The sequence below is a fragment of the Onychostoma macrolepis genome, chromosome 16, assembly GCF_012432095.1.
Source record: "Onychostoma macrolepis isolate SWU-2019 chromosome 16, ASM1243209v1, whole genome shotgun sequence".
Taxonomy (NCBI): domain Eukaryota; kingdom Metazoa; phylum Chordata; class Actinopteri; order Cypriniformes; family Cyprinidae; genus Onychostoma; species Onychostoma macrolepis.
The window spans coordinates 23,581,132-23,604,443 of NC_081170.1; the positions used below are offsets into that span (position 1 = coordinate 23,581,132).

Consider the following 23,312-nt stretch of genomic DNA (forward strand, 5'->3'; position numbering starts at 1 on the left):
CAATACACTCAAACTCACACACACAACTATAGGAAGAAATACACGTCGCAAGTCAAAGGTCTTTGGAACAGTATTTCTTTATTAGATGGCAGCTTTCGCATTACAAAAATACAAAAATGACAGTTTCCCTAAAGTTTCTTTAAGCACCCTTCATAGTTGGTTAGTACAGATGAAAAAGGCAGTGAATAAACCATTTCATATCAAGTTTGCTAGGCACTCGTCTGGCAGGGACTGGATTATATAATATGTATCTATGTCCATCGTGGGTTTTAATACCTTCATAGGGGAACTTTTAAACATTTGCTACAACTAGAACCTGAAGGGCTGAATGTCACAACGCTTTCACCATTACAATTCTGAACACACATTCAAAACCAGGTGAACACAGCCTGAGAAATACACTGATCATCTATAAATACAGTTAGGGGAGTTGTTTAAAACCAAGTTAGGCTGGTTTTGGAGAACATACTGTAAATGTGCTGGCGTTCTCTCAATGGAATGACTGCAGGATTAAAAAAAATACTTTCAAACACAGTATAGCAAAACTTTGGGTCTGAAATGAATACATTTTCCTAGTATATACATTTTCTGTTTCTTACTTTAGATTTGTTTTTTTATGACTGATGAAAATGACTAGTATTTCATCAAATAAGCAGTAATTTGTTTGAATACTTTTTTCTAAATTATCATGGCACTTTTCCCCATTATGAACGTAATCTTTTATAAATTATTTATCTGCACCAGCCCGTCACTTTATATTTAGGATTTTAATGTTTGTTTAACATGAACCTATGCCCATATTATTCACCCAGCTCAAAGAAGCTGCTAAGTTAAAATATAAAAATAAAACTCGACAAAGCAACAGTTGCTTGAAAGCAATATCAGCATGAACAGTGTACATCTACATCAAACATTTTGGCTTCTAAAACAGTACAGTAAAATAAAAAAATCATGTTGAGTGATAACCTATGGTAAGGGTGACAAATGTGAAATGGATGCCATGGCAGTGTCAAAAGGTCAAAGGTATGACCTTTAACCTAAAGGTCATGCCTACTGGCTCAGGAAGACACATGCACAGATGAAACAGCACACTCAAATTTACAGTCCACATTCCCAGGAGGAATAATGTGGTGTGTGCAGAACAGGAAGACGGTGTCTAAACCCTAGAACCTCTAAATAACACAAGGTGAGCTGATGAAGTACAAAAGCTCTCTATCGCCACCTGCAGGCTTTTCATTAAGACAGCATACTTTCAGTCTCCATAACGTGCATTCATTGGCACAGAGAATGTTTAAAGTGAAAAGTAATGTGCAAGAGTAAAAGAAATATGCATGTGTACAGGCACAATTAGGAAACATATTGTGAGGATATATATATACTTCTTTTTGACAATACTCTGCCTTGAAAACGAGTGGAAACACCATTTGGAATGTAACCGAAATCTGGAAGTTTTAGAATTGCATGAATATCAACAGAATGATCAAGTATATTGATATGTTTTTAAAAATAGCTTTTATATGCCAACCAAAATGGAGAAATAGTTTAACTTTTAACTTTGAGTCAGGAAGCCCTATTAAAGTTCAGTAAAGCTGCCATGGTGAATGCAGGGTTACTAAAGAAAATTAACAGATGTCATGCCACAGCACTTAAAAAAAAAAACATTAATTTAAAGTTATACTGATGTTGATACAATGCATGTAAAGCTGCACTGAGGAAAGTAAGAGCAGATCTGCTCCGCTCCAATCCAATGAGTGAAATGGTATGGAGGGGTTTAGTATAGTACTGGCATAATATTACTATGCATGTGTATGCATACAACCGTGTATGTGTGACAGCTGCTCTGAATGTACCAACAAGTTTATGGGTTGGCTATAAAAAGGCTCCACAATTACAAAATATACAGAACTTGAATTACTGAAAGAAAAAAAAAAAAAAAAAACTGTACAAAGTAAATCGAAAACAATCGAAAACAAATATATCTGATAAAACAAAAGACTGATAAAATGTTGGCTTTGGTTAAAAAAAAGGGTAATTCTGTGGCATTTTATACAGCTGTTGAATAAAAAAAAATATTGGAATAAAAAAATATATTTCATTCGGGGTTATTTTTAACCCCAATCTCCCCCTATAAAATCATGAAACCAACAAATGGATTTTTTTCACATATTTCTCACAAATGGCATCTTCACTCTTAGCAATTTCACTGGTTAAAAAAAAAGAGCAAAGCAAAAAAATAAAAATAAAGAATAAATTTTAAGTGCATCCAGAAGAAAATTAATGCAATAATAAAAAAAAAACCTGAACTAAAAACTGATCTATCTTGGCAAATCCATTGTAAATAATGCACACACGCATCCTAATGAACCTGTCATTGTGCTGAGGAATGTGAAACAGATGACACATGGAATGGGTGTAAGTAGATTTACATGACTCTGTGTGTTGTGTGCGGAGCGTACAGCAGGTGATGGATGTACACATGTGCGCTGAGCTCCTGCTACTGCTTCAAAATCAGTTCTGAGGGCAGTGTGTTCTGCATGTGCTTCGTGCCTGGGGAGTGCGTGTGTCTAGTTGTTGGGGTAGTACTTAGGGAAGAGGTAGAGGTCTTTACAGAGGGAACTGGTGAACTCTGACATCTCTTTACAGCGATGATGGGCTGAACCAGGTGCATATCCCTCTCTGCTTTTAATTCGACCATTGACCTACAGAGAACAACAGAGAGAGCAAAATACATTTGAACCATATTAAGCCTACTTTATCAGATTTTATATGAAATTATTTTTTATTATATTTGAAATAATTATATTTTAGGCCTCTAAATGATCAGAATAATCAAAACTTTGCTGAAAACACTGTTGCACATAATCTTCTACATGCCTTCTGTCATCTGAATGATAATTTATACTTTTTAGCAAGTAAAAGGCCTTTAAGTATAATTCATCCCTCTTCAGGTCACGGAAACTTAGGTTTCCTTTGTTACACGCATAAAAAAACTAACTTTTAGATTTTCTCTCAATGTTTAATTAACTGTTCAATGTCAAAAAAAACATGTTCTGACTATAATTTCATGTCAGGCTTTTCATGATTAAGCTGTAACAAGTTGGGAAAAACTTAAAATTGATAAACTTTATCATTAAAATCTGATTTTGCATGGATATCAACTGAATTCAATATCAATGTGCCAACATGTTAATATTGTCTAGATAAAGGCCATACAATAAATCATTGCATTCAAAAAAAAGACAGTATACTAAAACATTTTACCTGCACAAGAATGTCTGCCAGATGTGTGTCGTTGGCTCCCTGTCTGATTGCGCTGTTTAGTTCCTGAATGAACCAGGACCCTTTCTTGGTGTTTCTCATTGCAGCAGTGCCTGAAACACAATCCACACGCAAAACACAAAACGTTAGCAATCTGCACAGTCTGTGACATATGACATGATGAATGGTAAGAAAATCAGATGAAGATACAACAATGTGTACACACTGAAACCTTTGAGGGTGGCAAAGCCGCAGATCATGTCGGATCTCTGGGGCAGTTTGACTCTCAGCCTCTCCCTGTCTTTCTCCTCCCTCTCTTTGTCATCTCTCTCCCCCTCTCTGCCAGCATCCCTCTGTTCACAGCCTGGAGATTGAGTCCGTTCCTGACCATCCAACTGGTCCACGCCGTTGTCCATCTCCTCTGAAACAGAAAAAAATGTTTGTTTGCTTGTGTGTTAGTTTTATATTTCACTGCCAATTTAAAATACAATAAAGGTATACAATAAAGTTCTTTTACAACCTATTTCTTTTAACCCTTATGCAGTCTTCGGTCATTTCTGACCGGAGAATTTACATTTGAATTTTGAAAATCGTAGCCTCACCAGAATGGTACGAAATTCAGTGACTTTTATGGCACTTGGTATGTGAACACACAAAAAAATTGAGGGCATGATTCGAAAAAGTTAAGTGGTCGTAAAAAAAATAGTCACACTCATGGTCTTCGGTCAAAAATGACAGACCATAGGAAATGAATGGGAAACGGGAAAAAATTAAAAAATACAGAAAATTTTTGTGTGTACAATCTACAAATCCCCAACAATGCAGTTAAAAAGTGGACAACAAGGAATGGGTTATACTCTAAAACATCAAGAGTGTAAAACAGATACATCCACTCACACACACTCACAGACACACACACACATACACAATTATACACACTCAAATGAATTGGTATGGCTATAACAAAATGCTTTCTGTGTTCAGGGTTGACTGTAGTAATAATAATGCAAAAACCTATATAATAATAATAATAATGCAAAAAAATATATAAACCTTGACAAAAAAGTAGTCTTTGAGAATGCCTAAATATACATTTATATCCACAACCTAATAAAAGTAAACAATTATGTCTAAAAACAACTAGGGAATTCACAAGACTCTCTATAGAGTCCTATACAGGCAACTAGTGGTTACACCATGAAATTACATGTTTTTTCTTTCTTTGCTCACATCAGGTGGTGTTAATCTGCATTCAAAAATTGGATTTTAAAGGCCTAGTGTCTATTTTCATCTGAAATACTGCATAAATTGAAAAATAATTTTAAAAAATTTGAAAGAAAAAATGTTGTACTATTTTCAATGGGAAAAATGTATCATAATTATTGCATAAATATTAATTAGTACCATAAAATTGTCTCAAAATACAAAAGAAAAAATATTATTGAACAAAAATATATTAGATTGATTTTACTGAAGAAAAAAAAACATTTTTCAGGTGTCCGGTCACTTTTGACCGTGAAGACCATGAGTGTGACTCCCAAATAAGGACTGCATATTAAACGGACTTTATTAAAAACCTATATAAATGCTTCAGCTAAATAAAACTAACTCCTCAGTGAATTCAAACCATCACACTTCCATACAATATGCTTCAGAGGTTGGATTTTGGCATGAGGCAAATAATGGTGCATCTTTACCTCATATTAAGAAACAATCAATTAATTGGTGGATATTTGTTATTTTCACTTTCAAAGAATTCAATAAAAGTGTCTGGAAATACTACTATATATTACTCAATACATACTTAATATTTTATAAAAAATACATTACCAGTCAAACCGTGTCTATTAACCAAAATAAAAAATAGTTTGGAAAGATATTCATACATTGTTCCTGTTTCTATTTGTATACAAAACTAATTTCGAACACCGAAGTGATTAAATTATTTTTTTAAATAAGGAGAAATTAGGAGAAAAGTCAGTCCAGTGTTATTTTAGTATTTATACTATAGTATATATTGTTATTTTTTAATTTGTGAAGTTTCATTTTAATTTTAGTTTAAGTTTTAGTAATTTTCTTATGTGCTTTTGGCATTTTTATTATTATTATTTATTTAATTTCAGTTCTAATTTTAGTCATTTCATCACATCAACTTAAACTTATTAAGTTTTTTAATCTAATATTTATACTTTTTATACTGTTTATTTAAGCTTTATTTCAATTAATAAAAAAATTCATTTTAATAGTCAGTCAAGTGTGGCCATATGTTTGACTGGTAGTCTATGTTTAAAAATATATTAACAATGACTGGTTAAATCACCAGTAACTCACCTCCTCGACAAGCCTGAATGAAGAACATCTTTGGCTTATTCTGGAGCAGAGGGCAGCGGGCGTTATCAAAAACCTCAAACACCCAGTCCAGCTGAGAGACAGAGAGAGATGTTTGAAACTCTTGATATGTAAAAGAATCTTCCGCAAGGCAACAAATTTACTTCAAATGGAACTCACATACTGATAAAAATCACACCTAACAAAGAACTAAGAACCTAAATAAAAATGTTGTGTCAGAACTGGAAATTCAGGATGCACTTGGTCGAAAACCCAAACATGAATAGGCTTTTTAAAAACTTAGTTTAAAATAGTTTTTTTGTATAATAGTATTAACATTTCCACATTTTTTAAAATCAAAATTAAGTTTTCATTTAGCTGAAAACTGCAATTTAAAAAAATACATTTTATGTAATAATATTTAATAAGTGTAATCATCATTGTTACAGTGTACTTATTTAAGTACTGAGTAATATTAATTAACTACATGTACTTACTATATGGTTAGGATTAGGATTAGGGTTTGGCTCATGGTTACTTGCATGTAATTATGCATAATTAATTGTTATTATAATAGTAAGTACATGTAACCCGTGTAACAAAGACACCTTAAAATAAAGTGTTACCTAATTAATAAATTTTTTTATGTCAACTACCGTATTGACCCGAATAGAAGACTATGTTTTTTTCTTTAAAATACATCTGAAAAAACGCGGTCGTCTTATATTCGGTCTAGACTTTGACATGTCAGTAATACACCCGCAACAATAGGTGGCGCCAAAAACGCATAAAACGAGTGTGCCATGAAAAATGTAATATGTCGTGACTGTCATGTTAGCCTGCTGGGAACAAACTTCCTCTGTAAGTGGTTTTAAAACATAAGACAGTACCCAGATTTGAAGACTACAATAAGATTTCACTTCTACTGTTAATAAAATTGAAAATTGAGATGTTATAAATGCCTAAATGTTATATAATTCAAATGGGCTACCTGTTATTTCAATGGTATATCAAAAAGTGTATATTTTCAATGTCATTGTTGGTACATTTTACCAGTATTTACCATATTTTCAAAACAAAAATTAAAATAGGAAAAATATGCAATTTGAAAATAATTTAAGAAAAAAATGTTTTACAGAGAGAGAGAAAAAAAACTATATTTGGTTTTCAAAAAGCCTTTTTCCAAAAGGTACATCTGGAAAAAGGGGGGTCGTCTTACAATCAGGGTCGTCTTATATTCGGGACAATACGGTATTTAAAAACGGAGTTACGTTTCTACTCCGATTTGTCATTGAAATACAAACATTTAAATGGTGGCTGTAACAAAAACTTTTCATTACAGATTTATTTGAACATACATTAAGTAATGAAGTAATTAAAATATAGTAACTATATAAAAAACTAAATTTTAAAACCCTAATTAAACACCACTGTTTTGGCCAATGATTTTGGCCTTTCCAAAATTTTGGTGCATCACTAAGAATTAGGTAATAAAATCAAGCGCACCTCCAGCAGCTGTCCATCAGTGCCGTAGACAGATCCCTCAACTCCATGTGACAGTAAACACACAACAGTGCAGTCATACTCTGCATGCTCCTGCCGCTGGGCAAACTGCTCTAGGCACCTGCGCATTGCCTGAAAAAAAAAAAAAAAAATCAAACACTCAATAAATGATTTTGCTTCACAGTGCAGTCTGACTCTGTCAGCGTGTCTATCTCACCTCTCCCGTTAGGTCTTTGTGCAGGCTGACTGTGAAATCCATTTCCATGAAAAGTCTCCTCAGCGTCTCCTCATCCACCTCTCCTCCCCTCCGGACGTCTAAATCCGTGTTAGCTGAGTCAAACCTCACGTTACTCAGTACCAGGGCCAGTCCTCGCGGGCAGGAGCGCATCGGGTAAGCCTGAAAGGAAAGACATTTGCATAGAGGTTACACACTGTGCTAACATAGCGTAAAATATATGCAAATAAAATGGGTTGTGTGTGAGTGTGCAAAGGAATAGGGTTTGTGTCCTTGTACCTGTGATCTATGGGACTGGTAAAATTCCGGCGTGCAGGGAATAACAGCTGTGGTCACGGGAGAGTCGGCATCCAAACACATCTCCATGGACTCTAAAACACACAAAAACAACCCCATTTAGCTCAAAAATATTATGCTCATCTCACATAACAAATTGAGTTTATGTACTGTACTTTCTTCTGTAACAGTTAGTTCTGGTACTTTCCTTTTTGATTGGCCAAAAGCACTAAATGTAACAGTTAATGTAAACAAACATTGTTATTGCTAACTAAAACTTTTAACTAAATATGTTTATTGGTAACTGAAATAAGGCTGAAGCTAAATTAAATATTAAATTAAAATATTGTAAATATTGCCTTTAATATTGCACCTAAAATAAATACACTTTGGCAAACCAACAACAATGATTTTAGAGTTTCAGGACAGATGTTGCTGGAAATCGCATACATACAGCTATGTGTATTATGAAATAACCAGCAAATAAATCGCCAATTTTAATTTCTTTGATAAGATGTCCTGTATCCATGTGCACAGCAGTGCCAGATTTTTGGCATAGAGTGTGAACAACATAAATTTCATCATTGTATGCACAAAGCCTTGTTTTATCTAAGCTTGATAAGTGTTCATTTTAAAACTGAAGTATAATTGGGGCTTTCTGCACTAACACAAACACAAGCACAGTAGGTGCTCACCTTGAGTCCGGGCTCTTTTCGAAGGTATAACACATTCCTGAGTTGGAAGGGACAGCGATGGCTCTGAATAGCTTTTCTGTGAAGATGAAACAAAACAGAAAATCACTTTTCTACACTGACTAAATACACCATGCTGACAGTTACAGTCAGATCATTACCCAGTAATACAAAGGAAAGGAGAGTTTGTATTTGTTTTTTTTTTTAAATCAGTACAGTTTGGGTGTGGTAAACTGGTGCATAATATAGACGTTGCTGCATTGTAACTCCCCTTTTGTCCCTCTCTTTTATTTCACTGACCCAGCTCTGACCTCTGTGGGTGATGTGATTTGTATACATCTCTATGGTCATAAGACTGATCCCACAACTCTTCCTGCCACTTATTGTCTTGAGAAAATGTTGTATTATGGACAAGAAAATGCCTAATATAGTTGATGATATATACAGTGTGTGCAGAATTATTAGGCAAGTTGATATTCTGGTCATATTTTTTTTCCAAGAACATTTTACCAATTCCAAACCACATCAATCTTAATAACTACTATTGCTTTTCTATTTAATAATTTATAAGTGATATATAATTGTCCATGAAGGCTGATAGTCAGAAACTTCTTATTTCAGGTGTGCAGAATTATTAGGCAGGTTTTCCTTTACAGATAAAATGAGCCAAAAAAGAGATTGAACTCAAGAATAAAAGTTAAAAAAATTATTAAATGCCCATGAGGAGGATGCAATACTAATGCAATAATAGAATTAGCAAAGTTAAGGCATGACCATTGGGCAGCTAAATGCTCATTGGGTCAGCAAGGTCAGAAAAAACAGGTGGAGAGGAAAAGACACATGTTAACTGCAAAAGAATTAAGAATTAAGGTGAAGAATTAGGTGAGAAACCATCAGGAACCATTTAGTCTCCAGCACCATCATTTTCCAGAACTGCAACCTTCCTGGAGTCTCCAGAATTACAAGGTGTCAGGTTCTCAGAGACTTTGCTTGGGTAAAAAATTCTTTAAAATGGCCCTCACTTAATAAGAATAACATGCTGAAGTGTTGTGAAATACATGAAGACTGATTTTGTATAGGCTTTATGGACAGATAAGTTGTGAGTGACTCTTGAAGGACCAGCATCACATCCTCTTGTACCACTGTTTGAAGAATTTATCTTCCAGAATCTGGCAGTAAGTTTTGGGAGCTCATTTTAGTTCATCTCCTATCCTGAAAAGTCTGTCTTGCGGGATTGATTAAAAATTAGCTCCTAAAACTTACTGCCAGATTCCGGAAGATACATTTTTCAGGATGTGATGCTGGTCCTTCAAGAGTCACTCTCAACTTATCTGTCCATAAAGCCTATAAAAAAATCAGTCTTTGTGTATTTCACAACACTTCAGCATGTTATTTTATTAAGTGAGAGTCATTAAAATATTTTTACCCAAGCAAAGTCTCTGAGAACCTGACATATTCACTGGAAACTCCAGGAAGGTTGCAGTTCTGTAAAATGATGGTGCTGGAGACTAAATGGTTCCTGGTGGTTTCTCACCTAATTCTTGACATTAATTCTAATTCTTTGCAGTTAAATGTCTTTTCTTCTCCACCTGTTTTTTCTGGCCGTGCTGACCCAATGAGCATTTAGCTGCCCAATGGTCATGCCTTAACTTTGCTAATTCTATTATTGCATTAGTATTGCATCCTTCTCATGGGCATTTAATAATTGTTTTACTTTTATTCTTGAGTTCAATCTCATTTTTGGCTCATTTTATCTGTAAAAGAAAACCTGCCTAATAATTCTGCACACCTGAAATTAGGAGTTTTTAACTTTCAGCCTTCATGGGCAATTATATATCATTTATAAATGATTAAATACAAAATTGATAGTAGTTACTAAGATTGATGTGGTTTGGAATTGGTCAAATGTTCTTGGAAAAAAAATATGACCAGAATATCAACTTGCCTAATAATTCTGCACACACTTTAGTGTTTAGAAACCAATATAAAATGTTCAATATAAAAAAACTAAAACAAATGTGCTTTATTCTCCTTCCATTAAGTGCAAAACATCAAGTAGATAGAATTTTTCTTTCCCTATGAATACAGTACATCTGTCTCCCTGGTTCTCATCAGATGTGCTGTCATTGCTGAAGAAAAATGTTCTGGTCCCTCACTGCATGATCATTGCATGATTTTATAGAAACCTGTCAAGTCAGTCTAAGTGGGTGTGATTCTGAAGTGAAGGCACCAACTCACGTCTTTCTCAGTGAAGTCCATGATCAGTCTGCAGAGATGCTGTTGCTCTGTCGCCGTAAGAGCAGCACAGAAGCTGCTGAAGGCTCGAGGGCCACGTTTAGGCAAAAGGAACAACAAATGACGACTCTTGCCCTGGGATGTTGGTTTAGCCTGAAAGCATATTTAACACAGGTTCCGTGTAGATCTATCCAATACATGACTAACGTTAAGTTAATACTAATACTTTATACATACCATAATGGTTTCAGCCATGTTTTCTGTAAGGATTCCATCTTGTTGCAGACACTGGATCAGCAGATCATCCACCACCAAGTCCTGCAGAATTGTGACAGAGTTCTTCCTGAGTGCTAGTCTCTCCCACTCTTTCATGCCACAATCTCCCAGCATGATGAACCTGAGTTTAAAAAAGGAAAGGTAAGGAAAGACAGTTACAAAACACACCCACTGCAACAAACAGTTTATATAAAGTAATTTTAGTTTTCTTTTTTTAATCAAATTTTTTTAATTTAACAAAAGTGTTAAAATAATAGTTAAGAGTTATAAAAAAAATATAAAATTATACACAAATAAAAATGTTTATAAAAAATTATTTTAAAAAATGATAAAGTGAAACTGGAAGCAACAATGGAATTTGAATGAATTTATTATTATTGCATAATATTAAATTATACGCTTCTGTCTATATATATATATATATATATATATATATATATATATATATATATATATATATATATTATTGCTGTCAAACAATTAATCGCATCCAAAATAAAGTTTGTTTACATAATATAGGTGTACTGTGCATATTTATTACGTATATATAAATACACACACATTCATGCATATATTTAAGAAAAAATGTTACATTTATATATTAAATATATTTATATATGATATAATTTATATGAATATAAATATACACGTAAATACATGTAAACATTTTCAAAATATATGCTGTGTGTGTATCTTTATATATACATAATATACACAGTACACACATATATATTATGTAAACAAAAACTTTTATTTTGGATGCAATTAATCGCGATTAATGGTTTGACAGCACTAAATACATACATACACATACGTGATATATATACGCATGTATATAAATATATAAAACTGCAATTATCTTGATTATATTATTGTAATGTAAAAAGGAAACTATTACATTATAAATTTTTATTAAGTATTCAGATATGTCGTATTTGTTATGTTGACTTCATTCTGACTTCAAATTAAAACGTTTTACTATACTATTTTAATATTACCATGCAATTGTCAATGTCACTGCAAAAAGATCTTAATTTTAACTAGGCATTTTTGTATAGAACTGATAATTTATCAAATTTAATTTATTAGGTTTTTCTTTTTAATTTGGGGTGAAAGTGACCTTCCAGTCATTATGTCAAAGCATTCTTCATGATCATAATACAGAGGCACAAGTGATCCGCATGCCTCCACAGTGTCCTTCTAGTGTCAATAAGTTATAAGGGCTTCCAGGTTTACTTTACCTGTTTTAGTACAGTTCTTGCCGTGCGAAGATTACAGTAAACGACACAATAACGATTATGTATGAAGGGTGAGGTTGATTTGATGTAAATCCAGAATGATGAATGCCAGCTCGCGCTGCAAACTAGCTTAGCATGCTAACCAAAACAAAAAATACAACTGTCAATTTATAACACTGCTGACACTAACCTTATAATAAAAGCAGGCCAGCTGCTAAATTGCAGCTTAAATCGTTTTGTGATCCTTTCCTAGGCTGTTTATGAAGTTTACGAGCGATAAAAAATAAATTAAATTAACAACAAGCTACACAATACTATTAACGTTAGCTGTCAGGTGCTAGCACTTCATGCGAGCTTTGTTGTTCTCGATGCAAAATTCATCCTTTAAAATTATTTTTCTCTTTGTCTTTCGTCTTCGTTCTCGAGGCAACACGCGAAACAACAAAATTCGTGCCGAAAAATTTCTTTTTTAAAATAACTGACAGCACTCCGAATCTCTCCGTACAAACTTCCGCGGGTGATGATCGAGCTGGTCAGCCAATAGGCATTGCGCATGGAGATGATTGACGTGTGGAGGAGCCTATCGCAGACCCGTCCGCCCACGAAAGGGGCGGAAGTCTGTTTCATCCACTTATTTGAAATTTGAAGCTCGTGTAACACCACACAGACATCATTGTTAGAAATACAGTTCATTTAGTGATTTCATGATTTAAAATTACCATTAAATATCAGCACAAGTCTCATTTCTGTTCACATTTTATTTCAAGTTTTCATATTTCCCAGACTTAGGTCAGGTTTAGTCAGGGCTGGATAGTCAGGGCGGGGGGCGGAGTCCGGGGAGTGAATTTCGAGAGGGGACGGCGTTTCATTTCCAACTATTTGGAAATTAAAGTGATTTCTATATTTTATCCATTCAAAAGACTACGAAAGCGATCCCAGTTCTGCATATAAACGTAGCGCTGTGTTTATGGTTCGCTGCGCAATCCCGTATTTTGCCATTTAATACCTGCAGACTGCAGCCAATAGAAATGCTTCTCTATCGCTGCGCGTGCTGCTCCTCACAGCACAGACCGTGAAGGCAGACTGCAGTTGTTGTTATTCATTGTAACAAACAAAGTGTAGAGAGATGAAAATAATATATTAAGTGTGCAGTGTAGACAGCTTCATTCATTAAAATAGAAGTTTGTGAGATAGCGACGAACGGAGGGTAACAGCTTTTTAATGAGAGTTTGCAAATGTGAAATTGAATTTATACAACAGTTTTTGATTTTATACAAAAGTTAATATTAAGTGACTTACATTTTAGGAACACTGTTGTCTATTTTGCTCTATTTCGTCAACAAAAATATAGTTAAAAAACAAAGTCACAGCTGAGCCTCTGCGCAAGTCTTTGACACAGCGCTGATTCGTTTATGAATGAATCTTTGCTTTTGAACAAATCTAGTGAGTCAATGATTCAATGACCCATTCACAAAGAGAGTCACTTGCTTCGTTGCTAAATGAATCAGCCGTTTGAACGAATCGATTGAATGAATGATTCAGTGACAAAGACAGTGACTTGCTGCCACCTACTGGCAGTTTCTGTTTAATTTTTAAAGTATAAATTGAGTCATTTAATTCATTGAAATTTCTATATTTAAAACATTAATCTCATAACATTGTTATTATGAGATGCATTAATACCACCTCTGAGTCTTGTCAAACATTTCTTAAATTCTGTAAATATTGCTTAATGCCACATTTGTGCTCTTCTGTGCCATGCAAAGATGAATTGTTGATGCTAATTTCAATGTAAAATTTACAGGGAAAAACCGTAAATTGACTTTCCCAGAATTCCCTGCGTTGCATTTCAAATTTTGTTTGAATTTGATGTTTTTTCTTTGAAATAACTAGGTTTCTTCTTAGTTTTTTCTTATCAGTTATGTTTATTAGGGTTGTATGTTACATCTAATGTTGTTAAATTAATGTTTATTGCATTTCAGTTTAATGAGTCTCACCATGATGGTGTTTAGTGTTTGTGTGAATGACACTGTACACCTTCTATATATGTTATTATTTAAAAGCTGCTTGTGATGGGCTTTGGTTCATCATGTGACTCTCTCATCACCACCTGCATTTGGTGGTAATCAGTGTATTTCAAAGGTACAAAACAGATTTCAGTATTTCAAATAGGTTGTTATATTAACATTATATCAGTTCACGGTATATAACTGTAAATTTAAGTTAAAACCGTAAAACCTAAAACGTTGCTACTGTATATTTTACGGTATAATTCTGGCAACCACAGCTGCCGGTTTTTTACAGTAAATTTTACGGCATTTTTTTTACAGTGTAGTCTCCCTGCACGTTCCCATGACAGATTTCTTTAAACAAACATTAAAAATGAAGGCGGTGGGTTAAGTAAAATATAATGAATGCAATGCAAGGCTTCTTTCTAGTTATTTTTTTCTAGCTGACAATCGAGGTTACAATGAATGTCTTTCCTGAGGTAGCTAAATGTGACTTTACGTGGCGTCTTTCTGTGGCTGGAAAACCACATTTATAGTTTGTATTTTGTGATAAAACTGACAGAGTTTGAAAGCTGACACTTTTATCTCTGATTAAAAACAACAAAGCACAAACGTACTGCGATTATTGAATGGCAGGCACGCTACAAATAATGAATGGAATTAAAGACGTGAAATATTTCCAAGCATACTGTCCTTCCAAGCAAGATGTGGAATGGTAGGCTACATTTCTTTTAATAATTCCTGATCATATGTAATATTTTACTGTATAATTGCAAGATGTACATTAATATTTTTTATTAGTTCAATTACTGTCGACAGAGTGTTATAGTCAACACCGAGCTCCGTGATTGATATCGCTTATCCTGCCTGAAAAGACCATAAACATTGCAGTTCACGTCTGCAGTACCCTAATAATTAACTAACAGACATGAATCCTAAAAACTAATAATGTCCGAGCAAATCATGAGTTTTCACATTACACCTACCTCTGACTAGGCGTAAGATTTAGTGTCAGACGTAGCACTACGCCGAGATGGTGCAACGGGTATAAATTCTACGCATGACTTAAAGCGCATTTTACGTCCAGCCTAGTCTTACGACCGGGTGTAGGCTACGTCCAGCTGGTGCAACCGGCCCCTGAGTTCTAGAGGCTGCCTCTTTTTTAGTTACATATAGGCCTACTGCATTAACTAAAAAAGTATTTTCTTCTAATATTTGTATCATTATATGTAGCAATAAATGGTGCATAATTTAGAGTTGAATATTGTTTAGTGCAAAAAAAGACTGTACTGTATGTAATGTAACGTCCAAATGTATATACAATATAATGCTGTATTCCAATCACTGCACCCAAACCCGGAAGATACTCTGAGTTTAAGTTAACCAATATGCAGTAGCCTTCAACAGTTAGTTCTGGTTCTCAAATCTCTTTGGACAAGAGGTATTTTCCAAGAGTGCTGATATAGTTTTTATCCAGTTAAAGATTACGTTTTATTGCAGTTACAGTTGTATAACTACATCTCAATACAATATTAATATAATTAGAACTGACATAAAGAAGAGCACATGACTTTTACCTCTGTCCACCAGGATATAATGTAGAGTCGCCTTTATGTTCCTAAATGACTGTTCGCATCAAACTGAACGAACGACTGGAATGGAAGTCCTTGTAACAGGCTTATTTATAAGAGGACAGTATTAGTCATCCTTTAACTACATAACCTCACAACTAAGTGGGGCAAATAAATGTTGCAATAACAAAACATTAAAACGGTCCAGTCAGATTTAGTCATCAGTTGCAAGGAACTGAATGGGAAAACATGTAAAACCACAAAAATAGAAATGGCATGTCATGGCTCTCTAGTAATTTAAACATTTGACAAAGCACATGTAGTTTTTGTTTGACAAACTGCATATAAAGAAAAACATTATACACCATTCTGACCCAATTCCACAGGAATATAACATACCATACCATACTATAAATAAAAATAATTATATCTTCTCAGGTTAAAATACTTAAAAAAAAAAAACATTGAAGTAAACTACTTGCAGTCGTTTACTTTAAGGTTTCATTGTCATTTTATTACATTTATTATGTTTATCAAAGATTCACATCTTGTGACAATTATCATTGGATGTACACCTTTTTGGCTCCAAACAAAACCCACCATTTATTCTTTGTTTGTTTTTTAAATGACTAATGCTATTGTCTGTTTTAGATACTGAAAAATAATCTAACAGAGATTGTATGTGTAATGTGTATAATACTCTTTTTTTACCCAACATGGCATATACAAGACTAATATGAAATTTATAACCTGCAACTTTATTCTGATAATAGAGGCTGTGATGAAATGATTAAACATGTGTAATTAAGCTTGTCTGGAGACATGTTTTAGTCAGTTGTAAATGCTCAAAGAACAGTTCAAAGTTCTACAGCTTTAATGCAAGCCACCAGTTTTCTCTACAGCGAAATGTAAACTGTGAAGAACTACTCAAGTGCGTACACACACCAGTAATCAAACACTTTATTCACACTTTCTCCTCAACAATTCCAAAGCAAACAAAATTAATATTTCCACACTAAAATTGTAAAGAACAATAAAGCAGTAGCAAGAACAGTGAAGTCACCTCTTTGCACAGGCCTGTATCTCATGAAGCACAGTGCATCAGAACCAAGCCAAATGCATCATACATTTCTGCTATTAATACGGACTTTAGTTGCTAAACCAGCATTTTCAAACTGATGATTAGAAGTGCTTTTCAAGGAGCCTCTAGCTTTTATACACAGACCAAAACTTCACAGCACCTTGTATGGCTTGGGTTGATAACCATCAGCTCTCTTCCTCCTGATTCTGCAAATATTTGTAAGGCTATGATCTAGATACCTCAAAAACAGGAGTGTTTAAACTCATTCACGATCTTGACTCCTCAAGAACATGGCTATGTTTAGGGAAAATATATGACTCCACTAAAAACAAAAAAGCCTCAGTGCATTCAAACAAACAGTACTTGAACAAAAACGGTGGAAGGAAAACATAACGCTGCTCTGTCATAGTCTGGAATTTTGCCTTGTGGTTTCCAGTGAGGATTTACAGTAATTTATACCGTACGAAATGGATCCCACAGATAAAGTATCATAAACATTTGCAATATCAAGCAGCCAAAGTGAAAAGAAAACCAACCAAACGGAAACACATTTCCTTTCATGTTGTTTCCCTTCAACTGTTAATTGTTATCAACAATAATGTGCCACAGATGGGTCTCTCCCAGAAAACCTTTCTTCGAATGTATCTTATTAATAACCTTTATGATAGCAATTTATCATTAATAACCTCATTCAGAAACATCGCACACAGGCTGTAACAGACTGAAGAGGTAGGCCTCATCAGATCCTTGTAACTTCTTTACACAAACACAACAAATAGCTCATTTGGAATGTAAAGCAAAGCATATTTGTGAGTCCAATTTTTCAAATAATCAGTATTAGTTCATTTTTGAAAATCTGGAAATAGAAAAAACTATTTTTAAACATTTAATTGATTGAGGTGGTGGAGCATAAGCTTAAAAATTCTTTTCAGTTTCTTCAAACATGGGTTCATACTACAAGTAAAACTTGATTTAACCATTCTAAACAAATTAAGCACTTGTAACAAACTACAAGTAATGCAGTCAAGCAGCGTTGATGTCTTTTACTTCCTATAAAGAGAGAAAGCAGGGGCAGTGTTGCATATTGATAATATCTTGTCATAAATATCAAACAATCGAATATATTTGTGGGTCTTTGGATTTTTGAAAACTAGTTAGCAAACTTTAACATTTAACAAACACCAAATTAACATTTTAAGGGATAAATAGAGAATAAGTGCTATTGGGAAGTAAAAAAAAACAAAAACAAAAAAAACCCCAGCAGCACTTCTGAACTAGGAACACGCCTGCTGAACTGAACATCTCTCTTTGGGTTTCAAAACCGTAATAACTGTCCAGCCTCTTCTCATTGGTTGATGTGATTTGGTCACATGGGAAGTAAATGGTCATCCCTTTCCTCTGGCTCCTCCCCAAGAGGTTCAGTAGCCACGCCTCTATATGTGGGTGCTTCTTCTCTGTTGCCACGGGAACGGCAGACAAAATCGCATCCGTCCTGTTAGGATAAAAAAATAAATATTTGGTTCATAAAGACAAAAAAAAAAAAAAACAAAGCTGAGGATAAACTGAGACAAATGTATATGCAACTATACTTACAGCAGATAAGTTGCCGATCTCTGACCAAAAGGCATAGTTAGGGAACTGTTCAACTCCCTTGGCTCCAACTACCAGTCGCTGATAGAGGAATCCACCAGTAAGATACACAGCCAGGCAGCAGAATACACTATGGAGAGCAAACAGGAACATGATTACATGTAAAGTATTACATTAATGTTGCTCCTTAGTTGTCTCTAATAGTGTGACGATCCCTGTGTGAATTTTGAAGCACTCACATAATAAGGATTATGGAGCCGGCACTGAGTTTGGATGGGATTACAGGACAGACTGCATCGGAGTCCAGCTCAAACAGGTAATAACAGTCCCGATCCTTCTGATTGTCCTCCAAAACCACTGAAAAGTCATTCTAAGAAAACACACACACAAAAATTAATAAGAGCTAAGAAATAATAGCGCAGCTGAAATTATGAAGTCATTCTGGTTATTGTAAGGGTAAAATCTATCTTGCAAACCTGAGATAATTATTTAGTTCAAACATGATAACGCACTAATGCTACTAACTCTGTTTATTTGATATAATTTTGCATTATTTTTTAGCAACTACATATCATATACATCAGATTCAGATGTTGACAGAAATACAACCAATGTTTATGTTATAAGCAATGTTGGGCAAAGTTGCTTTTAAAAGTAATACATTACAATAATGCGTTACTCCCCAAAAAGGTAACTAATTGTATACTTAATTACTTTTATGTAAAGTAATTTGTAAAAGACCTTTCACACCAAAATTGAAATGAATAAGCCTCAGGTTGAAGGAAATGTAAATTCAAAATTCCCAAACAAACTTTTTAGCTGTGCTGCCTAGACTTCTAGACTACATGAAGAATAGGCTGCAAGAGAAGAAAGTTCAACACTTTCTCCTCAATCACGAAAAAACAAAACACAAAAAAAGACTTTATCTAAAGTCGTTTTTGCTTATTAGTATGACTGAACTGAATCCTTAAAAGGTCAGCAGCAAAGACATTAGTTAATAAAAACAGAATAAATACATTCTTGCAGGTTTGCACCGTATTCTGAGTTTGCATTTCGCTGTTTTTATTAATATTGAGAAACACTGAATCTGTTTTTGTGCAAGTGAGATGAGTAAATGCGTGTTCACATTTAGTCCAGATCTACAGTACTGTAAATATCTTTTTTACACAGCACACACAACGCCTTTGCACTCCTGATTTCTCTCAACATGGGGACATGTCAGTCAATAAATGGGAAAACAAAGTAACTGGCTTTACATATTTGAAAAAGTAATTCAGATATTTTCTTGTAAATTAAAAAGTAATGTGTTACTTTACTAGTCATTTGAAAAAGAAAGTAATCTGAATTCGTAACTCGCATTACTTGTAATGCGTTACCTCCAACACTGGTTATGAGGATCAATGATAACGCTTAATTCTTTCTTATCCAGATCTAATAATATATTAAAAAATACATTTTTATTTAATTATTATAGGAGTAGAGAGTAAAAAATGTCAATTGTCATTTCAAAAGCATTAAAAAGTCATACCTTAGTGCTTGTACTGCATGAAATCATAATCATGGCTCTTCTTGGCTCTTGTGAACAGTGGCTGTCATATTTATCTCCCCCCTCATAGAAGAGCAGAACCCAGTCACCTGCACCAAAAACAAAAGGTCAAAAATGAGCCTTCCTGTGACACCTGGAAAAAGTTCTGTAATTTAGTCCAATTTGAAGTTTGTCTTATTTTTAATGTTGGTTGTATTTACAATGTTCCCTTGCAATGCATCCCTGCTACTAAATAACTAAACTAAACAAAAGCCACAATCCACAGAAGAATCACCAGACAATGAAAAGAAAAATTCAGTAGTCGTTATTATAAATTAACATTGATAACAATTAAAACTGAGTTATAATATTAATTCAAAGAGATACCAAAGACCGAAATAAACATTAGGAAAGATCAATTCAGAAAAGTCCACCTGTAGCAAAAAGAAGCAAATAGCGACACGTCACTTCTAAAGGTCAAGCAAGGTTACATACTTCCTCTAATAGCTCGTGTTTTGGTGTAGTTCCCAATTCGAACCAGATTTCCATTTTTTTTTTCTTGCTGCACAAGACCTGCATCCTTCATTCCGCCAGCATTTCCACACACCTGAAACATGTACAAATATCCCCCTTCCAGACTTTCTGCGGTGAAGCTGTTCAGAATGAATATGAAGACAGTTAACAAGACCAGCACAACCTGCAAACCGAATAAATGCTAGATTAACTTGAAAAAAAAAAACTGTCTTACTTTTGATTGGTGAGAGGCTCCAGTAACTGGAGTGCTTTTCGTTCAGAAACGCTCTGTGAAGTCAGGATACACTTGTCTGTGATGAACTCAGCTTGCACTCCGGCAAGTAGTACAAAAAGAGGAGTGATTATTCTCAGAGACAGCAACATGACTTTCACAGGTGACACCTGATGGGAAAAGGGCAACATATTAAAAAACTGATCAGTGAATTTATCCAGTGATTGACTTATGCATGCAAACAAAATGTGGGCAGTGTAACACTAGCCTGACACAATATATGCATATAATACACATTTCACTACACAAACTAAGTATGCACAGAGTATGTTATGATTAGTGAAGAACTCTGGGACACAATTTAGACAAACTGTGTCCTAATTCCTGGTTAATTCAAATAACATTTGGTATTTCATAATAACTCACATTTTTGCTATTAGTTAGTATACACTGCCATTCAAAAGTTTGGGATCAGTACGGTTTTTAATGTTTTCTTATGCTAAGGCTGTATCTATTTGATCAAAAATAAAGAAAAAAAAAAACTGTAATTTTGTGAAACATTATTGCAATTTAAAATAAGTTTTCTGTTTTAATATACTTTAAAATATAATTTATTCCTGTGAAACAAAGCTGAATTTTCAGCATCATTACTTCAGTCTTCAGTGTCACATAATCATTCAGAAATCATTCTAATATGCAGATTTATAATCAATGTTGGAAACAGTTGTGCTGCTTAATATTTTTTGAGACCTGTGATACTTTTTTCATGATTCTTTGATAAACAAAAAGTTAAAAAGATCAGTGTTTACTGAAAATATAAATTTTGTTACAATATACTGTACTGTTCAAAATTTTTTATTTTGAATAAATGCTGTTCTTTTTAACTTTTTATTAATCAAATAATCAAAGAAAAAGTATCAGAGTTTCCAAAAAACAATATTAAGCAGCACAACAGTTCCAACAATGATAATAAATCAGCATATTAGAATGATTTCTGAAAGATCGAGTGACACTGAAGAGTGGAGTAATGGCTGATGAAAATTCAGTGCTTCGCAGAAATAAATTATATTTTAAAGTATATTAAAAATTTCTGCATTTTTGATCACATAAATACAGCCTTGACGAGCATAAGAGACTACATAAAAAATCTTACTGATCCCAAACTTTTGAATGATTAATTCCTGAAACGTGAAATATTTTTGGTCAAAATTGCTTAGGATTTTAACCAAAAAAAGGTGCACTCTGAAACGCCAAATGTGAAAGTTCATCGCTGGTTCTTCAAATATAATCATATTTTTTAAAGACTACAGACAGATGCTGTTATTTTGAAAATAGGATTTTATAAAACTCGCTGAAAATGCTATTATTGTGCATGTTCACAAATTGTTGCCAAAACTACAAAAGCCTTATTGTAATGCCAAAAACGGTGTGATTTTAACTTAAAAAGACAACACAAAAGTTATACTGCATGGATCCAAGTTCAAGTAAGCATTGAAGCAAACGGTAATGAAGAACTTTAGTTAGGAAACCAGGTAAACATGCTGTTAGCATAAGCTGTCATCTTTAAAATGCATCAAATGAAAGAAATGCACAAAGTTGATCACAAACGCACCTTTCGGAATTCCTATGACCGTGTTTACTGTAGGTAAATAAAAGTAAAGGTCTTAATTAGCTGTCTAGTTGTGTCCACCCAGCCTGGGGATCTTCTCTTTCCCAAACTGTCGCACTTATGTCTTTAAACAAAACTTAACGGCATTACGTCAAAATATCCGGTGGTATCGATAAACACACATTGAATAAACCAACTTCTGACTATATTCGCGTTAAAACGCTTGCATTATTCAAAGGATTTAATGGTTTCTGTTCAAACGCGGAAGTGAAACTAAACGGGCGCCACATGTGACTGTGCATAAGGCGGAAGCTGCAGTGCTGCACGTGAACATGGGATATTGAGTGCTTCTCAAACAAGTAACGTTAGCGTCTACTGCTGTGTCTGCAGATCTAGTTTATCTTCAAACAAAGACGTGTTTTTCCTGATAAGCCTCAGTCAACTGTTCTGTTCGACGTGGAAGTAAACCGCACGACAAAACGGCAGAAGTTTAGTTAGAGATTTCACTGCTACCTTTGTCTAAACATTCATAGCTTACTTGCTGACCACAGATCATTTGAAAATCACCAAGGCAATAATATTTCTTTTCCCACAGTTTTATACATATTACTTTATGTATGTAAAGCTAATAATGTATTTGTGGTGATAACTAGATATGTTTGGTAATACATAGATAATTACAACATAAAATTAGTAAATTTTTGGCTATGTAAATTATTGTATGTTCATTGGTAGATATTTGCAAAATCTCACGAACATCCTGTCAAACATTTTTGACATCCTAAAGTTGATAATCAACAGTTTTTCAAGGTTAATGCCTTAAAACTGTTAAAAAAAAACCAGCAAAACAACAAACAGTTTGCAAGGGTTTTAGGCCCTAATTTGTGCATATTTATTAGAAAATGACAACTGTTTATCAGTCTCCAGCAGAGTTTGGTGAGATTCTTTATATAGCATGAGTTCTGTTTTGAAATTCTGGTCAATCACATGAAGCGACTGTTAATTCGGTCAGTTCTTACATCAGCTTTGTATTACCAAAATAATTTAAGTGCACTAGTTTTTGTGAGATGTGTTTTGACATTGTAGGCCTACATGTTTTATATACATTCTCTTGCGGTGAGGTTTTGTGATAGGCTACTAG

At 34.1% G+C, this 23,312-nt stretch overlaps 2 protein-coding genes across 5 annotated transcripts; both read right to left on the reverse strand.

Moving 5' to 3' along the window:
- Window positions 1-59: 59 nt before the first annotated feature.
- casp2 (caspase 2, apoptosis-related cysteine peptidase) lies at window positions 60-15,692 on the reverse strand. Of its 4 annotated transcripts, none has more exons than XM_058748119.1 (11): window positions 15,628-15,692; window positions 10,765-10,924; window positions 10,531-10,680; window positions 8,296-8,371; window positions 7,604-7,695; window positions 7,307-7,486; window positions 7,093-7,221; window positions 5,590-5,680; window positions 3,485-3,679; window positions 3,262-3,371; window positions 60-2,699 (listed from the first exon to the last, which is right to left on the reverse strand). In XM_058748119.1, the coding sequence occupies exons 2-11, from the start codon at window positions 10,915-10,917 to the stop codon at window positions 2,565-2,567; spliced, it is 1,311 nt and encodes a 436-aa protein (XP_058604102.1). In that variant the 5' UTR covers window positions 10,918-10,924; window positions 15,628-15,692; the 3' UTR covers window positions 60-2,564. The 4 variants fall into 4 exon arrangements, with proteins under 4 accessions (XP_058604102.1, XP_058604103.1, XP_058604100.1 ...); XM_058748120.1 differs by lacking the exon at window positions 15,628-15,692 and adding an exon at window positions 12,232-12,569 and having other exon boundaries at window positions 3,491-3,679; XM_058748117.1 differs by lacking the exon at window positions 15,628-15,692 and adding an exon at window positions 12,232-12,569.
- An 877-nt stretch (window positions 15,693-16,569) lies between these two features.
- On the reverse strand, window positions 16,570-22,483 carry m6pr (mannose-6-phosphate receptor (cation dependent)). The gene is made up of 7 exons (XM_058748126.1): window positions 22,175-22,483; window positions 20,566-20,732; window positions 20,313-20,470; window positions 19,821-19,927; window positions 18,532-18,662; window positions 18,296-18,422; window positions 16,570-18,194 (listed from the first exon to the last, which is right to left on the reverse strand). The coding sequence occupies exons 2-7, from the start codon at window positions 20,712-20,714 to the stop codon at window positions 18,069-18,071; spliced, it is 798 nt and encodes a 265-aa protein (XP_058604109.1). The 5' UTR covers window positions 20,715-20,732; window positions 22,175-22,483; the 3' UTR covers window positions 16,570-18,068.
- Window positions 22,484-23,312: the final 829 nt, after the last annotated feature.

Bases quoted from the DNA above. Each gene is read 5' to 3' on its own strand.
- casp2 (XM_058748119.1), bottom strand. From the start codon at position 10,917: ATGCTGGGAGATTGTGGCATGAAAGAGTGGGAGAGACTAGCACTCAGG. The intron at 5,681-7,092 runs GTGCGCTTGATT...TCTGTCTCTCAG, and splicing joins CTGATGGACAGCTGCTGGAG to CTGGACTGGGTGTTTGAGGT. The intron at 3,372-3,484 runs GTGTGTACACAT...ATTGTGTTTCAG, and splicing joins TGCCACCCTCAAAGGTTTCA to GCACTGCTGCAATGAGAAAC.
- m6pr (XM_058748126.1), bottom strand. From the start codon at position 20,714: ATGTTGCTGTCTCTGAGAATAATCACTCCTCTTTTTGTACTACTTGCC. The intron at 18,663-19,820 runs GTATGACTTTTT...GTGTTTTCTTAG, and splicing joins CATGCAGTACAAGCACTAAG to AATGACTTTTCAGTGGTTTT. The intron at 18,423-18,531 runs GTGAGTGCTTCA...TGCTCTCCATAG, and splicing joins GGCTCCATAATCCTTATTAT to TGTATTCTGCTGCCTGGCTG.